This window comes from Lepidothrix coronata, unplaced genomic scaffold (assembly GCF_001604755.1).
Source record: "Lepidothrix coronata isolate B3197 unplaced genomic scaffold, Lepidothrix_coronata-1.0 Scaffold98, whole genome shotgun sequence".
Lineage (NCBI taxonomy): Eukaryota > Metazoa > Chordata > Aves > Passeriformes > Pipridae > Lepidothrix > Lepidothrix coronata.
In genome coordinates this window covers 2,415,633-2,440,600 of record NW_016690278.1, presented here as the reverse complement: position 1 = coordinate 2,440,600, position 24,968 = coordinate 2,415,633, and the positions used below count along the sequence as shown (strand labels likewise).

The 24,968-nt window shown below is 43.6% G+C and overlaps 1 protein-coding gene across 3 annotated transcripts in view; it reads left to right on the top strand.

The window, feature by feature from the left end:
- The first annotated feature begins 1,763 nt into the window (after positions 1-1,763).
- Positions 1,764-24,968, top strand: part of ABCA1 (ATP binding cassette subfamily A member 1) — a 90,816-nt gene continuing 67,611 nt past the window's right edge. For 2 of the 3 annotated variants that reach the window (XM_017822476.1, XM_017822474.1), the window contains exons 1-3: positions 1,764-1,858; positions 16,878-17,022; positions 23,117-23,210. In XM_017822476.1, the coding sequence (XP_017677965.1) occupies positions 16,957-17,022; positions 23,117-23,210 (160 nt within the window). In that variant the 5' untranslated portion in view covers positions 1,764-1,858; positions 16,878-16,956. Of the gene's footprint in view, positions 1,859-11,032; positions 11,151-16,877; positions 17,023-23,116; positions 23,211-24,968 lie in introns of those variants that run through there. The other variant, XM_017822475.1, reaches the window with a different exon arrangement.

Here is a 24,968-nt window from a genome sequence, read left to right as displayed (position 1 = left end):
AAAACTCTAGTATACGGTGAAGAACACACAGCTGCATTTATACATTAAAGCCCTAATTTTTATTTCAGCTTTACAGCCAAGTGAAGGTACAAAAGAGGCAATTGGCTGCAGTCAGTGATGTTATGTAGCAGCTACACTGGGGAGACCATGATCAGGATCAGGAGCCTTTTCATTTGTTCAGCCCTGAGCCCATCTGTGAGATGCTGACACACAGGGACTAAAGGAAGAAGCTGGGATCACTGACAAAATGGATGAGCCGGCTTTTTTCAGTGTAGAAGGGTCTGCATTATTAATTTGAATATTTATTGCTGTCTGTGATACTCCAGTGCATTATTTCAGATTACAATCAGTCTGAACTCTCTGCTTTCAGGTGTTTGTATTTCTGTGCCACTCAAAGAATACCATGGTGGCAGTCTGAGCATGGAAATAAAAGCCAGGAAACTCGAAGATACGGTTCCCTCAGTAACCATGTATCATCCAGATGGCTCATAATAAGGCAAAGCATTAACAATATGAACGATAACATCAACCCCTTCACTGCAGAAGAGCAATGGCAGTGCATTATGTCTGTACAGTGAACCATAATTTAGAGTTGCCTGTCTTTTGTGCATTATTTCTTTTCAGTCACAGAACATTTTATGCACTGAAAATGCACTGCTACACTTTCACAGACTGCACTGCATGATTTTACAGCATTCCTGCCATGTAACAAGCAAAAAATTTGGAAGGGTGATGTTTCTAGGGGAGGGCCCCATTTGGGAGGACACCTTCAGCCGCCAGACACAGGCCATTTTTCCAATAGATAAAACACATTATCATTTATGGATTTTGTATCTGGAGAAAGTCAGGTTGGTCACTGTGAACTGTTAAAAATAAATTAAGATTTGTTTTTATTAAAGTTTGTGATTAGTTGTCAGTTTCTCCAGGAACTGACACAACTAAATCCAGCATTATTTCTGGGTACGTGTCCAAGTGCTGGCTTTCACATTTCCTTGCCTTTCCATTGCCGTGACAGGGAGGACAGCACATCTGGTCCTGTTGAATCTGTTCATTATTGACTGGCTCCTTTCAGGCCAACACTCTTGGTGCACTCAGTGTGCCCTGTAGCTGTACAGCGGAGGATGTATCTGTGCTCAGCTTGTGCCGACTCAGCCCTGAGGGTGCGGGGAGCAGTGCGGGCCTGGCGCCCGTGGGCGGCCGGAGCACAGTGACCTCGCTGGTAACTCCGTGACCGGGTTTCTGCTCTTTCTTTTTACGGTTCTCAGGAAGAGTCGGCCGAGGGGTACGTGCAGGAGCCAGATGCGAAGGGCTGGGATGCTTCTCACGCACCTGGGACGGCGGAGTTTCACTAAAAGCAGCGAGTGCAGCTATACCACGGACATCTGGCTCGCCGTGCGAGGACGGAGCGGACATAGCCGGCCCCGAAGTTTGTTTTTGGCTGCACGGTGCACGCCCACATGCAAATCGCCGCGTCCCCGCCCCCTCCAACAGCAGCCGCAGAGCAGGGAAAATAAAATAAAATAAAAAAAAAAAAGGCGTGGGGGGGGGTGGGGAGGGGGACAGGAGAGGGGGAAAAGAAGGACAAAGAAGAAGGGGAAGAGCAGACAGAAAAGGCGAAAAGGAAAGAAGACCTCAGAGGGTGGGGAAAAGCAAGGCTCCTGGGCGGCCCCGAGCAGGGAAGGGGCGGGCGGCGCGCCGAGGAGGGGAGAGCGGCCGCCCTATAAGAGGCACTGCGGGGCGGGGGTGCCTGGCAGCGGCGGCGGGGCCGGAGCGGGGTCGGGAGCGGGGCCGGAGGGGTGCGCGGAGGAGGAGGCGGCGGCGGCTCCCTCGGGACCGACGGCGGCTGCCGGCCGGGGAGGTAGGAGGTGGTGGAGCCTTGCGGGACGGGGGGGACGCGTCGCGGGCGGCTGACGGGGAGGCTTCCCGCTTGTCCCCGCTCCGCCCGGAGCAAGCGGCACAAAGCGAGAGAGAAAAAAACCCAACGAGTAGGATGGTTGGGGTGGGTTTTTTTATTGTTTTGGTTTGGGGGGGAGGGGGTATATTGTTTTGAGTTTTTTTTTTTTTTTTGTCTTCCGACGTGGTGGCACTCGCTGTGCCCAGCGTGTCGGGAGCGCGGCTCGGAGGATGGTTTTTCCGCGTAGCGGCGGATCTGAAAGGGGCTGATAGTGCATGTGTGCGAGTTGTGTGTGCCTTTTTTTTTCCCCTTTCTTTCCTTTTTTTTTTTTTTTTTTTTTTTTTAATATTTACATTATTTTAGCTTATCCTGAGCCAGGCGACTCTGACTTGGCAGCACTCCCTCACCTTACTGCCGCCTCTCCCTGCCCCGGTGGGCTCTAGAAGATAACGGGAGGGTTTTCATTCCCTTCACCCCTACGTGAATCCTATAAAGTCGCGGGGGTGGGATAAGGGGATGGCCGTGGGATGAGGGGGCGTGTAAAAATAAAAAAAAATATCTATTTGGTCGCTTTTACGATGGGCAGGAGGCTCAGTTGCATGCAACAAATCATGCTGCTGCGTGCCAGACTGTTGTGAAGTCTGGACTGCTACACTGCAATCTATTATCAGGCTGTTGTTACAAAAGACTGGAGCTGCACGGCAGCCCAGATGCTTAAAACGTGCCTGGAAAGATACTCTGATTCTAAATTCAAAGTTCATATTAAACGTCATTTTTGCTTGTTTTTAACCAGGGGTGCCCCATCTCCCCCAGCTGCTGACCTTGGATATTTTAAAGGTTGTACAAATAACATATTTGAAGGATATGGATTAACACATGAAAATTTATTTTGGAGGTGCTTTTGGAAATGAGTTGGTGCTTGTACTGCAGAAAACAGCAGTGTCTTGGGGATGTTCCATTGACAACAGATGGTCAAGCCTGCTGTCGAAAGGCTATTGTAATTGAGCAGTCTTGCTCAGTTTTGAAAGGGGGTCATGGTAGTAAACATTCTGTGCAAATGCTTTTTGTTCTTCGCCCTTGTGGCACAGCTTGCCTCCCTAACAAGTGGGAATGACAGTGTGTGCTCAGACTTTCCCGTAACACAAATCAGTGTGTGATGCCCCAGCTGGCCATTAAGCTAAATGAGTAGTACCTGGGACCCTGCGGTGTCTTACTGATGTAATAGATAAAAATAGTGTTGGTGGGTCTTCACAGTTCATTGTGCAAATTTAAAGTTCAGTTTATGTAAGAGTTGTGTGATAGAGTCTGTATCTGGTATGGTCTGGACAAGTAAGGAGTTTGATGCCTTCACTCATGACATGGAGCACCTTGTTTCCCATGTAATCATAATTTGGTAGGGCTGATTATGGTAAAAATTAAAGTCAGCTCTTAACAAAATAAGTGTGGGTCACATGAAACACAAGTGTTGCATGATAGAATTTAAGTTGAAACTGAAGTTGAAAATACTTAGCATTAAATAATAAAGTTTGATTGTTTTTGTTTTTTTTTTTTTTTTAATGCTCACTTTAGGTGTTCTGAGGTGTTACCAGCTGGCCTCTGGACTGCAAGAGATGACAACTTGCTGTAATTTGGGGTTAGAATGGGATAATTCAACAGCTAGCCCAAACTATTCACAATAACTGTCCCCTGACAAGTTGCTGCAGAAGGACACATAGCTGTGTGATAGGTGAAATAAACACCTTGGGTGCAGCTATATATAAGGTTCTGGCATTTCCAGGAGTCATGGTAGTCTTTTGGATGTTTGTTCAAAATTTCTTCTGAATAGAGCTGCTTATCAGTGCAAGCAGGTACATCAAATGTTTCTTAATGGTCTCTTCATTGAGGCACATTTATAAATCAGTTTGCCACAGGCAACAGCTGGCAAACCTTTTTTGTACTGCTAAATATTTTTCAAACCCAAGTCTCATTCAGTGGTCTGATCAGAGGCTTGATCTGGCACCAAATTCAGCATGTACCATCATGGTGTATATAAAGAGTAGCTCCTGGTCAAATGCTGAACTACAGAAGATGGAACACCACGAGCTTAAAAAAGGGTCAGTGAACTTATTTTGGCCTTTGTTCCTGGAGTGGCCTTTTTTCTAGCATTCCTTAGGCTAAACTCCCTGGCTGTGTGCGGGTAGACCAGGCTTCTGTGATTCAGGAATAAGCCTTAGTGGCTTTGGGAAAGCGAGGGCAGGTCTTCTATGCAGGATCTGGGTTGGAGCATTCTCACCTGTTAATCAAGTGTATTACATTTCAGAAAGCAAGTCCTCCCTTGCCTTCACCTCTGCAAGCCTGGTATCTCACCAACGAGTTCACCTGGCAGAATTAGACCCACAAAGACAGAGCAGGAGGAGGATTGGTACTAACTCATCCATCTGTGGCTAAATATGATCGGCTCTGCTAGTGTTGATTATGTGTATTGCACCATGCAGGCACAGTATTTCCTAGGGTGTGGTTTCTTCAGAACTTTAATCCAGAGTAATTGAAGGTTACCAGTGAACTAGTACTGGACCTGCTTTATTTTCCCTGGTCTGCTTGCTCTTTTTTTCTCTCCCCGTCTATTTCATCCTTTGTGCTGGCACTGGAGTTCACCAGCCCAGGGTGAGTAATTGAGAACAAACTCTTCTTTTTGTTTGGTGATTTTTTTTTTTTTTTTCCACCCCAGCATCCTGTGCTCAACATCTTCTCATGGCTTTGTGAGCACTGGTGCCTGCACAAAGATGATGACAGAAGGGGAGCAGAAAGGGAACCAGACTACCACTTTGTTTAAGAAACCCTGAAGCAAGCACCCATGATGTTTATATAGATCTTCTAGGCTGGGCAACACACCAAATCTTGGAATGAGTCCAGAGGCCATGGCTGACTAAACACCAGCATGTTTTGATTAGGCTGGTTATTCCTGATGATTCCTGTGAGAGGGGCTAGAGTAAGAACCTAATGTTTAGTAAAATACATTTCATACATAAAATATATTTTTCTTGATCATCTGAGGCTGCTAGGGACTCTGCCCACTTTCTCCATGTCTGATGTGTTAGAAATTCACTCTCTCTGTGATTATCTCATATTTATGCCAGCTGAGGATTTTAATTATGAATAGTTGAAAGTGTTTTGTGTAATTGATGAGCATGCACGTCTGCAGTTACTTGTATTATGAGTATAGGTAAAAAATACTGTGGTCAGACTCTGCTTGTAGTGTTCAAAAGATGATCACCACGAAAAAAAAGTTTCACATTCTGAATCTGCATGTTTTGCTTCTGTTGCTTGTACAAAAATCATACAGATCCACTCAGAAGAACTACCATGACTAAAACTACTGAATGGACTACCTGGCATACACTGTTTTCTCTTTTTAAAATTGGTGGCAGCAAAGCTAGTCCTGTCTTTTTTAGCATTTGTAGTTGGGAGGAAAAGCATGTGAGCTCGACTCAGACTGAGAGCAAGACAGAGTAGGATGGAAAACTGTAGGATGCAGCCTTCCTGACACAGCAGGCTAACATGGTAGAAAAAATGGGAGCATTCAGGTCTTTATTCATTGGGTTATTAGCAAAAAAGCTTAATCATAGATAATAAAGATGCCTGTTGGTTTGAATGGCATAAATATTCACATACAAGCTGACCTTTTTCCTCTTCTGTTATTTTCTGGGGGAGTGTTGCCTAGCAGAGCTCTGTCTTATTCAGTGAGATTGGTTTGTCTTATGCTGACTTTGTTAGAGAACAATTGGAGTTAGACAGAAAAAGGAGAGCAAAAGAGCCTTTACAAGACTGTTCTGGTTTGGGCTAGATAGCAAGGTTATTCTCTGTGAAAGAACAAAGTCCAAGCCTTTGACCGCGCAGTTCAGAGATAATTCTGGGGATCTGGTTTCCTTTGTAGCAAATTTAGCCAGGGCTGTGTGGAGGATAGAGGTGGCCAAGACCTGTTACCACTCTGCTTGCTTGACTCTCTGAAACACTTTGCAGTTTTCCTCGCCCGTTTCCAAGTGGAATGGTTGTTCCTGGGAGCAAGCAAGCAAACCGTGCAACAGATATTTATTAGCGCAGTAGTTTGTTGTTAGCTTAGTAAAATTCAAAATTAAGCCATGTGGAAGGTCTCAGAGCAGCAGTTTTGGTGGTGTAGGTGACAAGAGCAGGGCTGGGGACCGGGAGAACCTGGATCTCAGCGCCTGTACTCATCTTTTAATGACTTGATGCATTTCCTCTTATCTGCTTTCAGCATTATTATAATAATGACATGACCAAAGTTTATACTCTCTATGGTAGAAGTGAAAGCATGTTTGTTTTTTTGTTTTTTTTTTCTCACCAGCAGCAGGTAACACTTCTCAAAGACTATGGGCCGTGTTGCTAATGTCAGCAACCTGGGTTTAAATCCAAGGTTTTCAGAGGTATGACTGCTTTTACAGGTGGATTTTTTGTGCCTTAAAAAGAAACAAGCAAGTTATCATAAGTGTTCTTTTTGGCTGAGAGCTGTATTTATGAGGAATATATTGATATTTTGGGGATCTATTGGTGGGTTTTTTTTCTCTTCCCCTTATCTTAATTATGCTCCCATAACAAGAATTTGGCTATGACTAGACAGTAAAAGCAGAGTATGGACCAAATCTGGATGGATTAAAAAAACTCCAGACTCTCCTCATCCAAACAATAAAGCAGCACTGACTTTTTCTGAGTACAGATGCATGGACATTTCATTCTGGTTCAGTACAGGAGTCAAAAGTCAAAACCTACTCCTCCCCTGAATGCAGCGTTCCTATTTAATAAACTAAATTGATCCCTCAATTGTATTTTTGTTCTACCAAAGGTGCTTTTAATCTAATTTATTTGTTTTAAAGTATTTTAGATATTTAATTATTCTTTACCTTATTAAATCAGAGTAGCAATTCTTACTGCGTTGTTTCCCAGCTCTCTCGAACTTGTATTTAAATATTCATTGTAAACTAAGCAAAAGGAGTTTTTCCTGCTGTCTTTGGAGAGATCTGGACTTGCTTCCTTCTTCTAGCAAACTGATACCATCACCTGTAACACCCTCTGTTTTCAGGCTTTTTCAGATGTTATTTTTCCCAGTACTTTTTTCATTCTCCTGATTGCCAGGTCTCCCTGTTCTTGTGGCATAGTCTTAATATTCCACATCACTATATGTATCCTCCCAGTTGTGTTTATATATAAACCCAGACACAGTTGCAAAACTGGGTTGTCTGACGGAGCGTGCTTTGGTTCCAGTGGAACTTTCCCAGCACAGTTAAGGATATTTAAACTCAACATAAAAAATATGTTTTGAATCCTATATCCATTTAAAAACTTGCAAAGCTTCTTTTTGCTCACCTAGCTCTCCTGCAAGGTTATTGCTTTTCCCTTTAGCATTTCATGCTACTTCTGCACTTGCCTGAAGTGTTTTCTGTTCCAAGCCATTTGGCTGAAATTTAGTCGAACACCTCTGTGCTTGGTCCGTTGAACCTTTTGGAGAAAACTGATGGAACTCTGTCCTCAATCTTTCTGCGTCTTGAAACGTACCTTAGGACACGAACAAATTCTGTCATCCTTCTTTCCTGGATATGTGTGTGCATGATGTTAAATTAGGCGTGCACTAGCCTGCTTTGTGTGCCTGCTAAGTGCCATGCTGGCCCTGGGGACTGAAGCTCCAGCAGCGGGGTATGGGCTGTACGGCTGGAGCTGGAGAATAGAAAGTGTGTGGAACAGCTGTTTGCTCTGTGGATCAGGCAAAACGGGAAGATTGGCACACACTTCCTGGCAGTGTGCCCAGCTAACTGCGCTGTGCCACACCTGACACAGCAGGTATTCAGGCTGCCTTATCATGTGCCCGCTATTTTCATATTCTTCTATGAATAACTTTAGAGATAAGTGGTTATTAAAGTCTGCATGGGTTGCTGAGATTGATCAGAAATTCGTTCCTTGTCATAGCTGACACTCACTGCTTTTGAAAGTACTTGGACATCTCTTTATCACTTCAATGAATTACCAGCTTCTGTATCAGCACTGTTGGATGGTAGCCATGTGGGAGACCAGGTCCTGTTGTGGCCCTATCTGTTGTAGGCTTTGTAGACTCAAACTCTGCTCAAGCTGACAGTGGCTGCTAAATACTGACTTTGCCAGTTTATTGCTTTCTTTTGTCAGTGTCATTTCCTTGCATTGTGCTAGAGGCTTTTTCTTGGCTGCTGTTTTTCTGCATCGTGCAGGGTTATTTTCGTTTCATTTGCTGTTACTTAAAGCTGGGGCACAGATATCAGTGCAGCTGTGTAGATATCCAGCTTAACAGACAGCTTATTCTTTATGCTTATGGATCTCAAGGGCACCACTGGGATGTTTATGACATTATAGGCCATGTTGTTTTCTGCTGCACTGGTTTTTGGCATGATGTTCCCAAATAGCAAAGATGGAAAGGAAAATAACGGTACGACTTCTTTTGATGTTACGGGACAGGCATGCATCTCAAACTGCAGCCTAATCTTGTACTGGACACAGTTTGTGTCCTCCTCTTCTCCTGAGATGAAGGAACAAGTTACAAACACAAGATGCAGGAGAAGACACTCCTTTCCAAAACAATCCTAAAGAATGTGATGGGAAAGGCTTGATATCTTTGCTCAGTAGAAGATAGAAGTGATGCTCCAGTGACTCTGCAGTAGGATGGTGGAGCACCTGTCAGCATTGCACTTTGTTAAACCAGATCTGTGGCTGATTAGTGTAAATGACTCAGTGACCAGGAAGGGGTGTGGAAGGGGTGGTGGTCAAAAGTGTTTCTGTCCTAACGGCATCCGAGCTTGTGGATTTCTTTTGGGAAAAGCTGCTTTCTTGGGGAAGCTGTGCCTTCCTTTTCCCCTTTGAGGTTGCTGCCAAGCAGAAAAGTACCTTTTGCAATGTGAAATTCTTTACCCTTTCTCCTAGTTGCAGATGTAATGTCCTTAAACAGGATGTGCCAACAGCTGGAAAAAGTGACTGAGGCTGTGTAACACAGCTTTTTGCAGAGTGTGTACTGACAATACTATACTTGCTCAGAGATCAAAGCTTAATGGCGTGAATTGTGCTCAGATGTCGCAATTATTATTTTAGCAGGATGTTCTGTTATTTCTAAAGCCCACTAGAAAAGAGCCATTCTTTGAGAGCCCAGGAAAAAAAAAATCATCTGTTAATATGGACTATGGATTTTTGGACATTGGCCGTGATAAAGTAAATCACATTTTGTGTTTGTTTTTGCCAAGGAATGGACTAGATTTTTGCCTTTTTATTTTTTTTTTTTTCCTCCCGTGGGGAAAGTAGAGGACATTCAGTGTAATGTTTAAAGTTGAAATGCTTCACGTATTTCACAACCTTCCAATTTTTTTAGCTATTCGAAGCTATTTTTTTTTTTTTTTGTAAAATAGATGACTGGTTTTCATCTTGCGTCTTATACTTGACACTTAAGCAATTCCTCTTGCCTAAGTGCATGCCACGTTCCCTTGCATGTGCACTCCTTTAGGTCAGTCCAGCTGTGGTGCATGCAAACTAGACACCTTCCATTGCATTGGAGCTGTGCTTGTTTTCATCAATGAGCCTTTTAAGCGTGCTAGAAGTAGTGAGAACCAGCTGTTTTGGTGATTCTGGGAAGCTGAGCTGTGACAGGTTCTTCAGAATGACTTGGCATGTTGTGTCAAAAGGAAACGTTATAAAACAGCAGCCATTTTTGAAAATATGTATCCGTGTAAATGTGTAAGGAGGCACTGAGGACTCTGGAAAATGTAGTCAGGCTTGTATTTATGGAGTACTTTAACTGGTGCTGACTCTGGAGGGAATTGTCCCATATGGCTTGTTTCTGATTGGTAAGGGTAGGCCCACCAGCGTCCCAGAAATACATCTTGGGAGTTTGGCTTTGACAGGAGAGGCAGGTTAAGTACTCTGAAGAGTTTAGGGCCAGGAATGTCAGCACTTGTGTTAAATCTAGGCGAGGTCTTTCAAAATTATCATCTGCTCATGTGTTCATAGTGGAGCATTCAAAAGGGCTCAGCACACAAAAAACTGACTTGTGAAAAATCAGTTTTCTCAGTTCTCATGCCAAGGCTAAATACCTTTAGAAACCACTTGCCATTTTGCCTGAAGAGTTGGGAAGTCAGGTTCCTGCTCCTAACGTGACATTATGTTAAGCCCAAGTCTTGTCTGAGCGAGATCCAAGCTCACTTCAATGTGTAGTACCTCGTGCAGCAAGCGGAACCCAATATGGGGCTTGGGTTTTGTCACTAGTTGCTTTAGTAACAGCAGTTCAAGCAGGTTGTGAATAAGTATTTTAATGTCAGCCTGTTGCTAAAATTGTTTCATTTCCACTGATTGCCTCCAATTTTCTGTGAGGTTGGAGCCCCCTTAAATAATGAAGTAATTTACTTAGTGTTTTATAGCTGTGTGCGTGCTGCCTTAAGGATCCTGTGGATGAGTGGGAGGCTCTGTGTCTTGGACCAAAGGTGGCAGGTCGCTGGAGGTGTTCCATGAGACTCTTCCATCAGCTTCCTGATATTTTGGCTTTATTCTTTAAATCGTGGTTTTACAAAATTTGACAGGCTCCTCAAGGAGGGAAAATGAGTTCAACTGGTTGTGAATTATCACAAAGATGGATCCTTAAAATTGTGCCTGTCATACAAATCACTGTTATTTAGAGGGTTGATGTGGATGGCCATGTTGAAAGCAATATATTAGTTGCCTTCAGTATTGGTAAGCAGTGGAGAATAAGGCCAGTTTACTACCTAAGAGCAGGTAGTCAGTGTGTGAACTGAAGTAAACTAGTGGGGGATCTTGCCAAGAATTGCCACTAAAATGCTGTTGTTTGTTGTCCTAATTCTTGCCTGCTGACCCAGAAGCTCTCCAGTCACATTCTTAGGAACAAGGAGTTGGTGTAAACTCTGTGACATGACCTAGGTGATTTTTGAAGAGGAAAGCACTTCTCTGTGAATGACTCTTTAAACGGAATAGGAAACTTTGTGTCCTGTATTCATTTGGCAAATAGGAGAGAAATGTCCTCTGTGGGGAGATTATGAAAGACCTGCTTTTAGTGTTTGTGTGGCTCCACTGATTGATCCTGTGTCCCAGGCAGAAGGCTCTAGGTTCAAAGCTCACACCTCCACTGCTGATCCTGCATTGGTTGTGATTGCTACAGAGTCCAGCCGTGCTTAACCCAGGAGATGGACGTGTGAGATCTGCAGGTTTTATTCTAATCTCTGCTTTGGTGTGCTTGTGGCCCCAGGTGAGTTGCTTGAACTCTGTGCTGCTAATGCTTTATATGGCACCTCTTTGTAACCTAGTTCAGGCTCTTCGGCTTAAAACATTAAAAGGTCATTTATATAAAACTATCATTATTTAGGTGGCAGTTTCCCCTCTTTCCGAGAGCCGCAATAGGTGCCGTTAAGTTTTTTGACTGCTCAAAAGTTTTAGAGATGGGAATGTCAGATTTGTTCCTTTGGGTTTTGCAAGCTTTGTGTGAGTTTTGATCACGATGGACATTACTTCTGGTTCTTTATGCATTTCCTTTTTTTTCCTATGGATATTAGCTCCAACTAGATGATTAGCAGCAGGATAAAAAATTATTTGCATTTGTCCACAGCTGCTCTTTATCTGGCCTACTCTTAACAGAATCTGGATTAATACTGTTTTTTCCTCTTCCTTTAGTCTCATTTGAAGTTGCATCTATGCAAAGTACTTTCTGGGAATTGAGGATGTAACAATGAAAACATCTTCCCAATACTTATGCCTTGAGAGCTTTTTATGGCCTTGCACAGTTTTAAGTTCTACAAAGTGGATGCAGTTGTGTAAGAGTAAGTCTCTTGGTTACAGCTGCTGTGCTGGAAGAAGGGAAATCCTGGTGTTTGGCAGAGAAGTGGCCAAGATACTAGACCTTGTTTTGGGAGACGGGGATTTGATTCTGGACTCTTGGCTTAATCTGTACCTCTGTTACACTAGTCCCCATCCAGGCTGCTAGTTTCTTTGGTGATTTGTCTTATGAGAGTCAGAATGTCAGTTCATAAGGGAGACACTTCCATCCTGTCTTTGTGTGTACAGTCCTCGTGGGGACCTGATCTCAACTGATGGCATATGGATCACTGGGCTTTGCAGAATTCACATGGCTCATGATCCTGTTTCCTTCACAAAACAGCCTGACACTACCTAAAAGAAAATGAATGATAAGACATCTATCAGCATTCACAAAGAGGACCGTATTTCTGCTGAAGTATGATGTTTGTGCCTTAGTTGCTTCTTTTCTTTGAAAGTGGGTCTCATTAGACAAGATCTGTTGGAGTTAAGCAGATGTACAACTTTTTGTCTGGGGCAGAAAGCCTGAAGTGCCAGATCATGTCTGCTTGTGGCAGGGGAAAGCACTGGCTCTAGGAGCTCAAACCCGTGCTGTGTCCAGCAAATAATGTCTATTTTGCCCTCATAAAGGCAAAAATCATATGTAGGCATCAGATTGGCATTCTCCATGGCCACTTATCTGTGGAGAGTTGCCAGTGGTGGTAGTTTCTGTGATGTGGAAAATCTGAGAGGACAGAGGCTGCTAACTGATTTCACAGAGGCCACTGAACCTTCTTCAACTAATAAAAGCTTTTTAGCTCTGCTGACAAGGACTTAGTTAAAGTTGTCCATAGTCTCTTGCCAGAATCATGAAATGTTCCAGTCTCAAAGTTTGTTAAGTTCATTTTGTTCCCTCTTGAAATAATGATTTTTTTTTTTTTAAATTTTTTTTCTCCAGGGGAAAGAGTTTTTTGCCCCCACCCCCCAAGAAAGCAAACAGCTGCATTGTTTGCAGAAAGCTGCTTTTGAAGGCCATTTTATGTTTACTTAGTACAGACACCAGGCATGGGGGTGGAGAACGGATTCTCTGCCACTTGAGGTTTTTCCTCTCTAAATCTACAGCTGTAAAAATACATTTCTTTGTATTTAAGGTGGATTAGATCTGGAGACTGTTGGTATAGCAGCTAATGGACTTTTCCACAGCCATTGTATTTCTAAGTGGTGGATAGCACTGCTCTAGAAATAAAGGGTTGGCCAAAGACTGTGTTTCTCTGTCATTGTTTTCAGAGGTTGCCCTGCAGCCTAACTTTCTTTTGAAAGCAATTTTCTGAATTGCACACTGAGTTGAAATAGGTCTGGAGGCTGTGCAGGTTTTTTGCAGCAGGGCAAAATGTCGTGTGCAGGGAGTCTTCTGCAAAGGCAGACCATGGGACAAGTGTGGGGACTCTGTGCTTTAATTGTGCCAGTCCATGTTGTACTGTGGTACTTTACACCACAGAAAACTAATGCTGTGGGGATGATTTTTTGAAGCTTTTCTTACCTTAGACAGAAAAAGTATTTCTGCTTCAGATAGTTCTGGGTGAGCGTCAGGAGTGATCACTGATAGTTACTGTTAGCTCAAAATTTTACGTAGGTGAGGCACAAAAGAATGAACTGGAAACAAGCTGTGTTTTGGCACTGCAGTGCTAAGATTTCCCAGCTGTGTTGAACTTATCAGGCTGGTCTGAAACGGAGATAAAGATGGACTTCAGCTCCAACTGAGCTGGAAGTGTTGAGTCTATCACTTTTTTCTGCATTTCTGTCTTACAGTTCTTGCCTGTTGTGAGCTGGATGAACATCTGAAAGGGTGCTAACCCATTTTGCTCTGATATTCTTAGTTTGCAGAGCGCTTTCTGGTGGATTAGTAACTCAGTGGACCTAGTTAACTTGTGTCAGCAGTGAACCAAATATGTCAGCCTTTGTGGATGAAAATCAGAGGCAGCTCTAGGCATTAACAAACCTGTGTTACTCAGTTTGTAACAGATACTGGGGCACACAGTGTCATTGCAGCTGTCATCCAGCATGGCTGGAAGAACTGGATATGCTTCAAGTTCAGGTGTTGTGCTCTTGGTGCTTAGTCCAGTGTTAGGCTCCATGGCCTGGTTTAATGCAGGGACTTAGCTGGTATGCCTCCAACTGGGCAGTCCTTAAAAGTCAGTATTTTTACATCATATGAAACCTATATCCAGGCAAACTGGTCTTATTTGAAGGCCAGGACATTTGCTTTGTTCCCGGTAAAGTCTAACCCAACTCCAGAGAGCTGAAGTTCAAGCAGAGGCGGCACAGCTGAGTCTTCCTGGCTGTGCAGGCTTCTGCTCATCAGCTGAGACAAACCGATTGATCAAATACTTGCCCTCTCTCACTGCAGTCTGCTAGTGTGATGGGAATGCTACAACCTCTATAAAGCAGTATTTCAGTGTTCTGGATCCCGTGGGCTGACTGCGAGGGATAAATATTTGGATTTTCACTGATAGGCATTAAATCGACTGCCCTGACATTTGCTCAAACATCCCACAGACCGCTTCAACTTTTATTTTGCCTCTGTGCAGAGTATTAAGGTGCCAGGAGTAGGGCCTAGTTCCACTGAGGAGAGTGCCAAAGGCCTCTTTGACTCTCAGTGGGATCCTTCTCGTACTCTTCCTGTGGCACGTCATACACAGGGATTTTGGTGTTTATCTTTAGTTGTTGGAAAGCATTGGAAGTCAGCTTATTGCAGAGAGTTAACAATATTGGGGGGCTGGGGTTGAAATATAGAGTGGGTACTCTGAAACACACTTCTGAAGATTAAAAAAAAAAACCCTGTTACATAAATACCACTGATTGTAGAAGGCCGTATTGTCGCTTCCTGTCCTCTACTCCTGTATGCCAAACTTTTGCAGTGGCCACAGGATCAGATGCAGGAAGAAAGGATTATGTTTCGTGGCATGTTGGACAGCACAGCAAACCAGTACCAGCACCCTTGTGGAAAAATGCTTGAAAAGATTAATTCTCCCAGTGTTTTGTAAAGTGATTTTGCACCAAGTTAGTGGTTGCAGCGTGCCTGTGTACTATGTGAGTAGCAATCCAGGTTTCTCAATAGTGTGAGTAAAAGTGTTGCCAAATCCCCCAAATCCTAAGCAGAAATGGGACAGTGGAGGAGGTACAAAGAAGAGGTGCTAATATTCCCTGCTTAGTTCTGTTGCTAGGTTACATGTTAATTGCAGCTTGAAATGTGTAGTACTGACATGCAGAGGAGGTGCTGCAGCCCTTCCAAACCTGTAAGCAAAGGTGTGCTTTGGGTCCACGAGCATGTGTGCAGTCATCACCAGCCAGGGTTTGTCCTCTGAGATTTCCCCACAAAGAGCAGGGTCTTTTTCCCTGCTGTGGCCTGTCAAGTGCCTCACTCTAAGCATGTCTGAGAATTCTATCAGCCAGATGTGCATGCAGCTGGAGCGTGTTACTGTCAGGGTGCTCCAGCCAGCAGCAAGCACTGTGCAGGGAAGGATGGCTCTCCTGCCAGATTAGTTTTGGGCATCCCTCTGTGAAGAAGCATCTGTAGAGGTCATGTCAGTGAGTTACAGCAGCACGTAGCAGAAGTTAATGAGCCCTTGCTGACTGTGCACTCAGCTGCCTGCGTGCTGACATGAGGTTCAATTTGTAGGGTTTTGTAGGCATCTGTTATTGTTCTTTAGTTCTCTGTACTGGCATTAGGAAGCACTGTTGTCTTGTTGTGGTACTATAGTGTAATTATCTGTAGAACTCAGTGTAATGGGTTTAATATATTTTGTTAGTCATGTTAAGGAAATATTTTTGTGACACAGGCCTATATTATTAAGGGAAGTTTTCATCCCACAAGTCATTGTAATAATGGAATTTACTTTTGGATGAGACTTAAAGATCAAAATTGTTCATCAAAGCTCACATCCAGAATTGCCATTTAACATATAATCTTAACTCCAGTGTAGGGCTGGTCAGAGCATTTCCGAGGAAGTGTTACGTTCCTAGTACATTTATGAACTTTGGGAACCTTCTCAAAGCAGTTTGCAGTCAGGGAGGCAACTCTGAATCATAGCACTAGGGTACTGGTATGTGGGACACCAAAATCAAAAGCATGTGTGTTCCCAGTTTAACAGGTGTTTGAAGGAATTATTCTCTTGCTGTGTTTTTGGATCAGCCACTAGTTGTCTTGTTAACACAGAGTCTGTCAACAGAGTATATTCAGGTACATAAATCAGAATTAATTTAATGTGGATTAACTGAATTCTCGTGTGAACACTTACTCAGAATTACTCTTGATTTGAAGTGGTCTTAAACTCAGAAGTAAATTAAACTATGCCAAAATGATTCTGGAAAGAAAGGTTTAATGACATTTAACTAATGTATTATAAGCTCACCTTTCCATATGATTGAGTTTTCCTGGAAAGCTGTGTACCCAAGCCTATACCATGCTATTATTAATAGCTACCAAAGAGATTAATGTATTTTTTAACCCTTTATGCTCTCATACTCTAACAAGATGCATGCTTAATGCACCTAATTCTCAGTAGTGCTGGAGGCCAAGTGTTCGCAAAACCTGAACACTGACTCAACAGCAATTTTCCATTCATTTTATCCAGATATTAACAAGTCTGGGGTCATTCTTAGTCAATTATCTTCAAGGAAATGAACATTTCTGCCTTGCTTGTTAAATGCAAAACACTTTCTCCTACAAGTGGTGGTGTTGGCTGGACTTCAAAACAAAGGCTTTGCTAATTTGGCAGAGGGCTTTTCACCATTATAAAAGTAAATATGGAAAGAAGCATTTAGAAAAAGGGTTGAAATGTATGATTCTATCTCATTCAGAGGGGTCTTTAAATCAGCTTTCAAATAGTAGTATTTTTCTTATTCTGGGCTATTCTTGCTTTTGGAATTCTTGGGACAGAAGAGAAGAAAATTGTCTTGCAGAGTGGTGCTTTGGAGCTCTTAGGTAAGAGACAGCATGTCTAGATCTAAGCCTTCTGAGACCCATGAGATTTGGCTGGAGTGCATGGGATAAGAAGGCAGCGGGGAGTGCCATGTGGGGGCTCCAAGGTCACAGAGTCCAGCCTCTTGTCTTTCCCTGTCTTGTTGCCTTTTCTCTTGTGACTCCCTTTCAGCATTTTTCCTGTTTTTTGTTTTCTATCCTTAGTTAATGCCTGGCCACAAACATCTGTGCTGTGTACTGCTGCTGCTGCACAAAGGAAGCTTCTAGGCTTTACTTAGAGAAGATGGCTTTCTGGACGCAGCTGGGATTGCTGCTATGGAAGAACTTCACCTACAGAAGAAGACAGACTGTAAGTATTAACCAAAGGGTGTTTTGAGACCTTAAGCTGTAGCCTTTTAGCTTACTTTTCAAGCAAAATGGGAAAACATCCTGTATTTTACTTACTGTCTTTCCTCTGGTGGTCTGTGGCTGAGCAAACTGGTCTGGCTTTGGAAAGACCCAGTTCAAACTGAAGAGAGTGTACAAAAACCAGAGGGCTTGAAGGAGCTCAAGACTCTGTCCCGAATTCCAGTGTGGGAGTGTGTTGGAGTACTGAACAACTGATCATGTCAGATCAGGCAGAGAGGGTGCATGACTGCTGTGTGTAGCAAAGAAGATGTGAAATAAAAACCTGTGCTGTGACCCACTCCACTCTGGGTGAGGCATTCCCAGGCTGTGGGGATGAGCCGATGGGTCTAAAAGCTTTGGAATATTGCAAGCTGCAACAACAGCAACAAAATTCTGCCATTTCCTAATGGCAGAAATGGTGGAGACAATAGCAGGCATCTCCACTCACTTTTTAACCAGGGAGAGAATCCCAAACCTGTTATGTAACTTTACAACAGGAGATATAGATTAGGTCAGTGGCATGAAGCATGTTCTTTATTGGCATGGGGATAAGCCTAGGCAACTGATATTTTTCTACTAAGGTGTGTTCTGAGTAGTTTTAAGTGCTAGCCTCACCATCTGTTAACTGTGTGGAAATGTACCTGTTTGGATAGGCAGTACCTAAGAAGAGCTTCTCCTTGCAATAACAAGGGCACTGGAGTGTGAATCCAGCATGGTGTTCTTAAAATTCTTTTGCCTTTAGGTTAATGAGACCTAATAGAATGCTGTAACTCTTGCAGATAGCTAAAAGCCAGGGAAGACATGCTACTGGACATAGGCATTTAGGGAATAGTTGTGTTGGATAAGGGCATGTCCTGTGCAATAGGCTTGTTCAGAGGATCCAGAATGTTAGATCTGACCTTGAGGAGACGTGAGTAGGGAACGTGAAAGGAACATGAGGCACTGAGGTGGTGAGTGGAAAAGTGGTCTCTCTGATAAGCTTTCTGAACCCTCCAAATGTTAGGGTGCTTGCCAGCTGGTTGGGTTGGGTTGTTTTAGAAACTCAGTGTCACAAGGGAGGGGAAGCTCTCATATTCACCACTGGGGACGGTGACAGTCCTGAAAGTCTTCACTCAGGTGCCTGAGGCTTGTTTTTATTGGACTTGTGGGGTCATTTTAGTACTGGAATTAGTCCATTCTTAAATAAAACAAAGGTGCCTCATGGCATCTTTGACTTTTCCTGTATACCTCTGTGGTTAGAGAGCTGACAGTGAGGACAAAGTTCTTGTTTTGCGTGTTTTTTCCCTTGCTTTACGAGTCTTGATCTCCCAGGACAGAACTGCCCCCCCAGAGAGGTCATGGACTGTATCATCTGCAAGGATGAGGTTATCTGCTCTCTGGATGCCTGGGCTGGCATCCTGACCTTGTGAACAGCCTCTTAGTTTATAAAAAAGTTACAAATGAGCTGGGGAAAGCAGTCTGGAAATTTGCGATAGCCCCTTAAGATTGGCTCTTCTCAGCTATTGCCTATGTAACCTAGGCTCTTGGAGCTAAAAACATCCTTCCTCCCTTACTACTAGAGGTCTTACTCTTGACTCCTCCAAAGCTGCCTTTAGAATGTAGGGAAACTCTAGGATGTTGTGGGATTTTTCTGGAGCAGTGCTTAAACCAGGAGGATATTTCAGAGGATCTGAGTTTTACACTGAGGATGATGGCTTTTTTTTGTGTCAGGATCTTCTGAAAATAATAGAATCACAGAATCATTAAGGTTGGGAAAGACCTCCAAGATCATCAAGTTCAACCTTTGGCCAAATACCACCGTGCCAACTAAACTATAGCACCAAGTGCCACCTCCAGTCATTTCTTGAACTCCTCCAGGGACAGTGACTTCACCACCTCCCTGGGCAGCCCGTTCCAGTGCATGACCACCCTTTCAGTGAAAAAATTATTCCTGATGTCCAACCTGACCCCTAGCACAGCTTGAGACTATGTCCTCTTGTCCTCTTGCTAGTTTCTTGGGAGAGGAGAACAACCTCCATCTTGCTACAACCCCCTCTCACATAGTTGTAAAGAGCAGATAAGTTCTCCCCGAGCCTCCTTTTCTCCAGGCTAAATAGCCCCAGTGTTGCATCAGGTTTGAAGGTTTCTTAAAGAGGTCTGAGTTTAGCATGGATGTCATGTCAAGGTAGGTGTAGGCCAGCTTACTGGGCAGCAGAGATGCATTTGTATCCTTTGGTGATGCCACAAAAGCGTATCAGAATGGCTAACCATTCTGGATCTGCTCAGCTGTATCTTGGTACCAGCAGCTTCCAGCAGCTTCGGTACCAGTTTCCCATCAAGTACCCCAAAGGGCCTGAAACTCTACTCCACCCTGCTGCTATTGGTAATTTCACAATGAAGGTCTAGGACGTGGCTTGTTTTCTTGGGTTTCCTCGTATTTGTGGGGGTTTTCTCATTAACAGTTCCCATTTGAGCTTTACCTGAAAATGTCAGGAGGGGAAGGCCACTTAACAGGAAATTGCAGAAAAGCAGCAGAACACCTCTTCTCACCGTGCTATTGTGATGTCTGCACAGTTGTTCATCTGTTTGTTTTCCTGTTAGGACACCATTGTCCTTGAGCTGGGTGTGCTGATGAAGGCTCTCTCCCATTTGTACTTAGTGAAGATGTAGCCCAGAAGTGGTTTGATCCTTGCTCTTCTTCCCACACGCTAGCCTTGGCTTCCCACTGAACCCCCTTGTTGGCTGCTGTGAGTTTGGGCTGCGTTGCGAAAGCTGGGTTCAAAGCTCAGCCTGACATGTGCAGTTCAAGTGTTACTTTGTACTGGATAACTTCCAGCACCACCGGAGTGGGGGGAGGGAGCCTACAGGGGGTGGGAAAGAGAGAGAGAGGAAAGAAAAATCGTGTTCAGGGATTGTTGTTTTAAAAACATTTATCTCCCTGCTTTTTTTGCAAATGAGGGGACACCCCAAACTTGCATGGAAAGACTGGTCAGCTGCTGGTAGCTCCCTGCATTTGAAACTGGACCATAAAGGTGGCGAGGGGGGTTGGCAGTAGATGGGGTCATAGCTTAGTTAGTTCTTGCTCAACAGATGTCCTGTTGACACAGTTTAGAGCTCAATATTTGATGGCATCCTGCATCATCAGGCAACTGGTATAAATTTGGTGTGCTTCAGGGATTAGCCTCAGTAAAATAAGGAGCAGTTTGTTCTTGGCTGAGTGTTGCTGCTGAGTTCACCTGCTATGTGCAAATGGGATGTTCCTCCTTCAACTCCCACAGGGATAACAGAGGGGTTGGGTGCTTGAAGATTGATTTCAGTATTAACCAGGATTCTCTAGTAGTTGCAGCGCAAAAGTCGGTGAGGAGGCTTGGCTTTTCACTATCTACTTAGTGTGAACATCAGTGAGATATGTCCCCTTTAGTATCTTTGTGTCCTCATCTGCAAAGGCCACAGTAGATGAAAAGTGCTGTCACAGCAAGATCAGGAAGGAACCTGCTGACTTTTGCAAGCAAAGGAAGGTAATTCGGTTTTTGTTCAACAGCACAAAAGGCTGGACAAGGAGTCTCTGAGATGCTGCTGACACTCTGAGCTTGGCTCTGTGCAAGCCTCTGGTGCAGCAGTTGCCAGCTCCTTGTCATTAAGTAGCACTTTGGTCTCTGCCATGATGCAGCAGCCTTCAGCTGTAGAGGTGCAACTTGGTCAGTCCAAGCTGCATCCCTCCTTTCTCTGTCCTCTCTGAGCCTGTCAGGTTAGGCATGTTGTGTGTGGGGAGGCACACAGCCCTGAGCATGCAGCCCACATGTGGTTACCTTCCTGACTCTGTAGTTACCCAGGCAGGCAGCAGGAGCTGCGTGTACAGATGGCCAGTTCCCCCTTCAGCAGCAGGGCCATTTGGGCACTACTGTCCCACCCCTGTGTGGTGTGGCTGAGGTTGGTACTTCTCTGAGCAAGCCAGGGCTTGAACCCAAGGGCAGTATTTTCTCACTGATTCTGTAGCAGTTGCAGGGCTGAGAGAGGCTCTCTGGCTTCATTGGTCACCCCCAGAGACCCCCAAAAGCCCAGCTGACACTGCCCTTCCCCAAACAGTGTAGTGGCAGTTGCTTGGGTTACACGCTGCTCACCTACAGCGGGGGTGGCAGAGGGCTCTTACTTGTGCCAGGGCGTGGCCATTGATGCTGGTGGGCTTGTCTTGGTTTCACAGCCACCCTTCTGTCAAAAGGGGAAAAAGTCCTGCTATGCCATCCTGGAAGCAGCTGTAAGGGGATCCTGAAAACAGAAGGCGTAGACAAGTTGTCAGTGCCCTAGCTCTGAGCATTTTTGATCTCTGGGGGCCAGAGCACTGTTTAATGCAGAACAAATCAGGCTGTCCATGTTAATGGCTGAGTGTGTGCTGCCACTACATTGCATATTGTAATAGGACAGACCAAAGATGCTGAGACATCCTCCTGGCACCTTTGTTAGTGTGGTCTCTTTCTTATCCAATAGTCATACAGTGTGTGCATGAAAATAACAGATCACAGAATATTTTGAGTTCAGATGACCCAAAGGGATCATCAAGTCCAAGCCTTAAGCGAATGGCCCATACGGGGATAGAATCTGCAACATTGTGATACTAGTACCACGCTCTAACCAATTGAGCTAATCTCCAAGTCCAGTGGGTAACAATATCTCAAAATTATCTTGCAGAGACTGGCGCTGTTATCAGGAGTGCCTGGGAGACTCTGATGCTCAATTTTTACTTTTCAGATACAGTTGCTGTTTGGTTTGATGTTACCCATCAAGGGTGTCTATGAAAAGCTATCCTACCTAGTTTCCTCTCCTGGATCAAGTGGCCTTTGTTTGAATGGTCTGTTTTTACAATGTGAGCTTATTTTGAGGTACAGTAGTCATCTAGAAGCCTCACCTCAATGTTTGCATGGAGTGCCTTGTGCTGAGTGCCAAGAGTCCAATTTTAGCTGTTAATGATGGAACATGGGAAAACATGTTTGTGTGGGGGATTCTGTCTCTTACTGGGGTGCAGGTCTGACTCTTAAGGAGAATGATGTAGACCTCTTATTAGAAAAGACTGAGTTTTCCAGGAAAGAAAAGGAAAAGAATTTTCTTTACTTGACCAAAAAAACACTGTTTTCCTACTTCCAATGACTGAAAAGTATAAGAAGGGGCAGCATAAAAAGCTTTTGGTTTTTCCTTGTCTCATGGCTTTCTGAAAATCCACATTTGGGCAGTCTTTCTGGAGTGGGAAAAGAGGGGTGTGGCTGGGGAAGCTCAAGTCTGGGAAGCCTCAGCTTGTATCTCAGAAGCTCTAGGCCAAAGAGTTGCTTTGTCCACGTGGTTCTGTGGGATGTGACACATCTAAGTGAATTTTTCTGCACTTCAATTCTCTGTTTAAAAAATGCTATGCACTTAATATCAGGCCTTTCTTTTTCTTGTCCAGTTCCTCAAAATTACTGAGTTATTTCTTTATTTAGCTGACACTCCCTGCCTGTCTGTAGATAACCTGGACCATTGGGTGCCTACCTTGGGCAACAAAGGTACATACATTAGGACAAAACAATAACTAGATATGAGCTTAAGTTTAATAGTTTTTCTATCCTGATACCAATATACTTCTGCAGCACTGAAAGATTTGGCATAGCTGTGCATCAGCACAGTTTCCATGCCTGATGTGTTAGAGTAGAAGCTTGGTGGTTTATTATGAGAAGGGCATATAAGTACCTCCCACTACCTCAAAATCATGAGGCAAAAAGTTTAGCTCATTGCTGGGAAGATTCATTGGAAAGTTTTTTTTTCAGTCAGGGGACAAAAAGAACTATAAAAAGAAGCCAAAAATAGCCCTTTAAGCATATATCTAGTTTAGTCCAATAACGGCACATTTTAATGAGAAAAGCCTGTAATTCTTTGCAGATTATCCTCTGAAGCTGGAGGAACAAACTTCTTGATCCTGGAATGCATAGGCAAATCAAAATGAGACAGTGCTTACAAAACTATTCTGGCTTACAAGTGGATTGTCCTGGAACCTCTGTTCTGACCTGTATTTTGAATATGATGTCTTAATACTCTGTCTTTATTGTTTCCAGTTCCAGCTGCTGATCGAAGTTGCCTGGCCCCTGTTTATCTTCTTCATCCTGATCTCTGTAAGACTTTCATATCCGCCCTACGAGCAGCATGAATGTAAGTACCAAACACAGCAGCTGCACCCAGAATGGCTGTTTTTTCATGGCTAGAAGGTAATAATAATGCAGCTGGCAAGATGCAAAGAGCAGTGATTCTCTACTTCAGTTAGAAATCCGTAGGGAGGTCTTAATAGCTCCTTTGCCTCCCCCTCGAGGACTGCAGTGTCTTCTGACGTGTTAATGTTGCTCCAGGACTGTATTTTGCTGCTCTTTTTCTTGCTGTTTCTTATTTTTTCCATTTATAATGAATTACCTGAGAATTTGCTGTAGAACTGTGACAAATCTGTAAAACCCACGCAGAACACAAATCTTATTTTTCACTGTTGATCTGTATGTGACTTAGCATGAAAGAATGCAGTGTTCTGATCTCTAAGAAAGCAATCTCATTTCCAGGCGGTAATGTGCATTAATGTATTATAAAAAGCACAAGTGCAATTCCGTTCCATCTAACCATTAGGGTGTCAGCTCTGCATTTAGCAGATTCAGCAGTCACACATTGCTGAGGAAAAATTGTTCTACTTTTTTCTTTATACCATAAATGGACACAATTCTGCTTTTCTTTCAAAGGCTGCTTGTTCTTTATAAATGACAATCTGTAGGCTTATTTGGTTGGCATTTGATTTAGGAAGCACGACTTGTTTATTAGGAACATGCTTTGTTCTACTGTGTTTGGTGACAGCTTCATACTGCAATTAGCTGACTCTGGAAGAGCTCTTTGTTTATCTTTCCTTGGCCTGATTGCTGCAAGGTAAGGTTTAAGGGTCAGCAAAACATGTTTCTGAAGGGCATTCTGAAGCATTTTGTTCTTAAAACAGGGCATTTTGTGCTGTTTGCTAGATGTTCAAGCTAGTAAGGGTCCTTTTAAAGCTGAGGTGTTAGTGTGTGCAGTTTCCCATTACACTTCAGACTCTGCTGGTCCCATGTACTGCCTAACTCACTTTCTTCAGTGCTCAGCAGGGTAATTGAACCTTCCCTAAATTAAATCTCGTACTTTACGTGACATTTGAATTGCCTCTTCTGTTACAGTGACATTAGGAGAGGTACCTGTAATATAGACATGAAGCTGGAGAGAAGCAATAAGCAGTCTACTCAGCTGGTATAAAAAACCAGCAGCTTTGATAGTAGTTCATTTCAACTGTGGCAGTGCTGTATATAAACTCAAACCTAGCAAGAGCTGCAATTTCACAGAGCTATTTAGATTGATCTTGTTAGTCAGTAGCCTCCTTGTAAATCATTTTCTCTGGCACCCTGGTGTCACAAGCAGAGTTTTGAGTCTTCCACCTGCACCCCTTTTTCCTTCCCATTTATGTTGAGTGTTATTGCTTTGTCTGCTTTCTTAGTGTCCCCAGGAATTGTAGAGTATAGGACATCTGGTAACTTTTTAATTAACTTTTATGATTAACTCCTCTTCATTTTTTTAAAAGGTTCTGTGAATAGGTTTCTAAATTACGTTTTTGGCATCTGGATTGGTTTCACTGAACATTCACTCATATGCTGACAAATGTGGATGTGTTGTTGTAAAGTAAACCAATTTTTGCTGAACTGTGAGCAGAGATAGAAAGAAGCTTTGGGTTTGTGGCAAACTCTTTGGCAACTCTGTGGATGCCTTAAGGGAAGTAAGATTGTTATCTGTAGTAGCAGTGCTGTATGCTGTTATGAAATCACTTGAGGTAATGCCTGGTGATAACAGTAACAGAGCTGCATGCAAGTGCTTTGTAGCCTCCAGATAGCCTCAGTATTTTAATGGTAGTCTTTT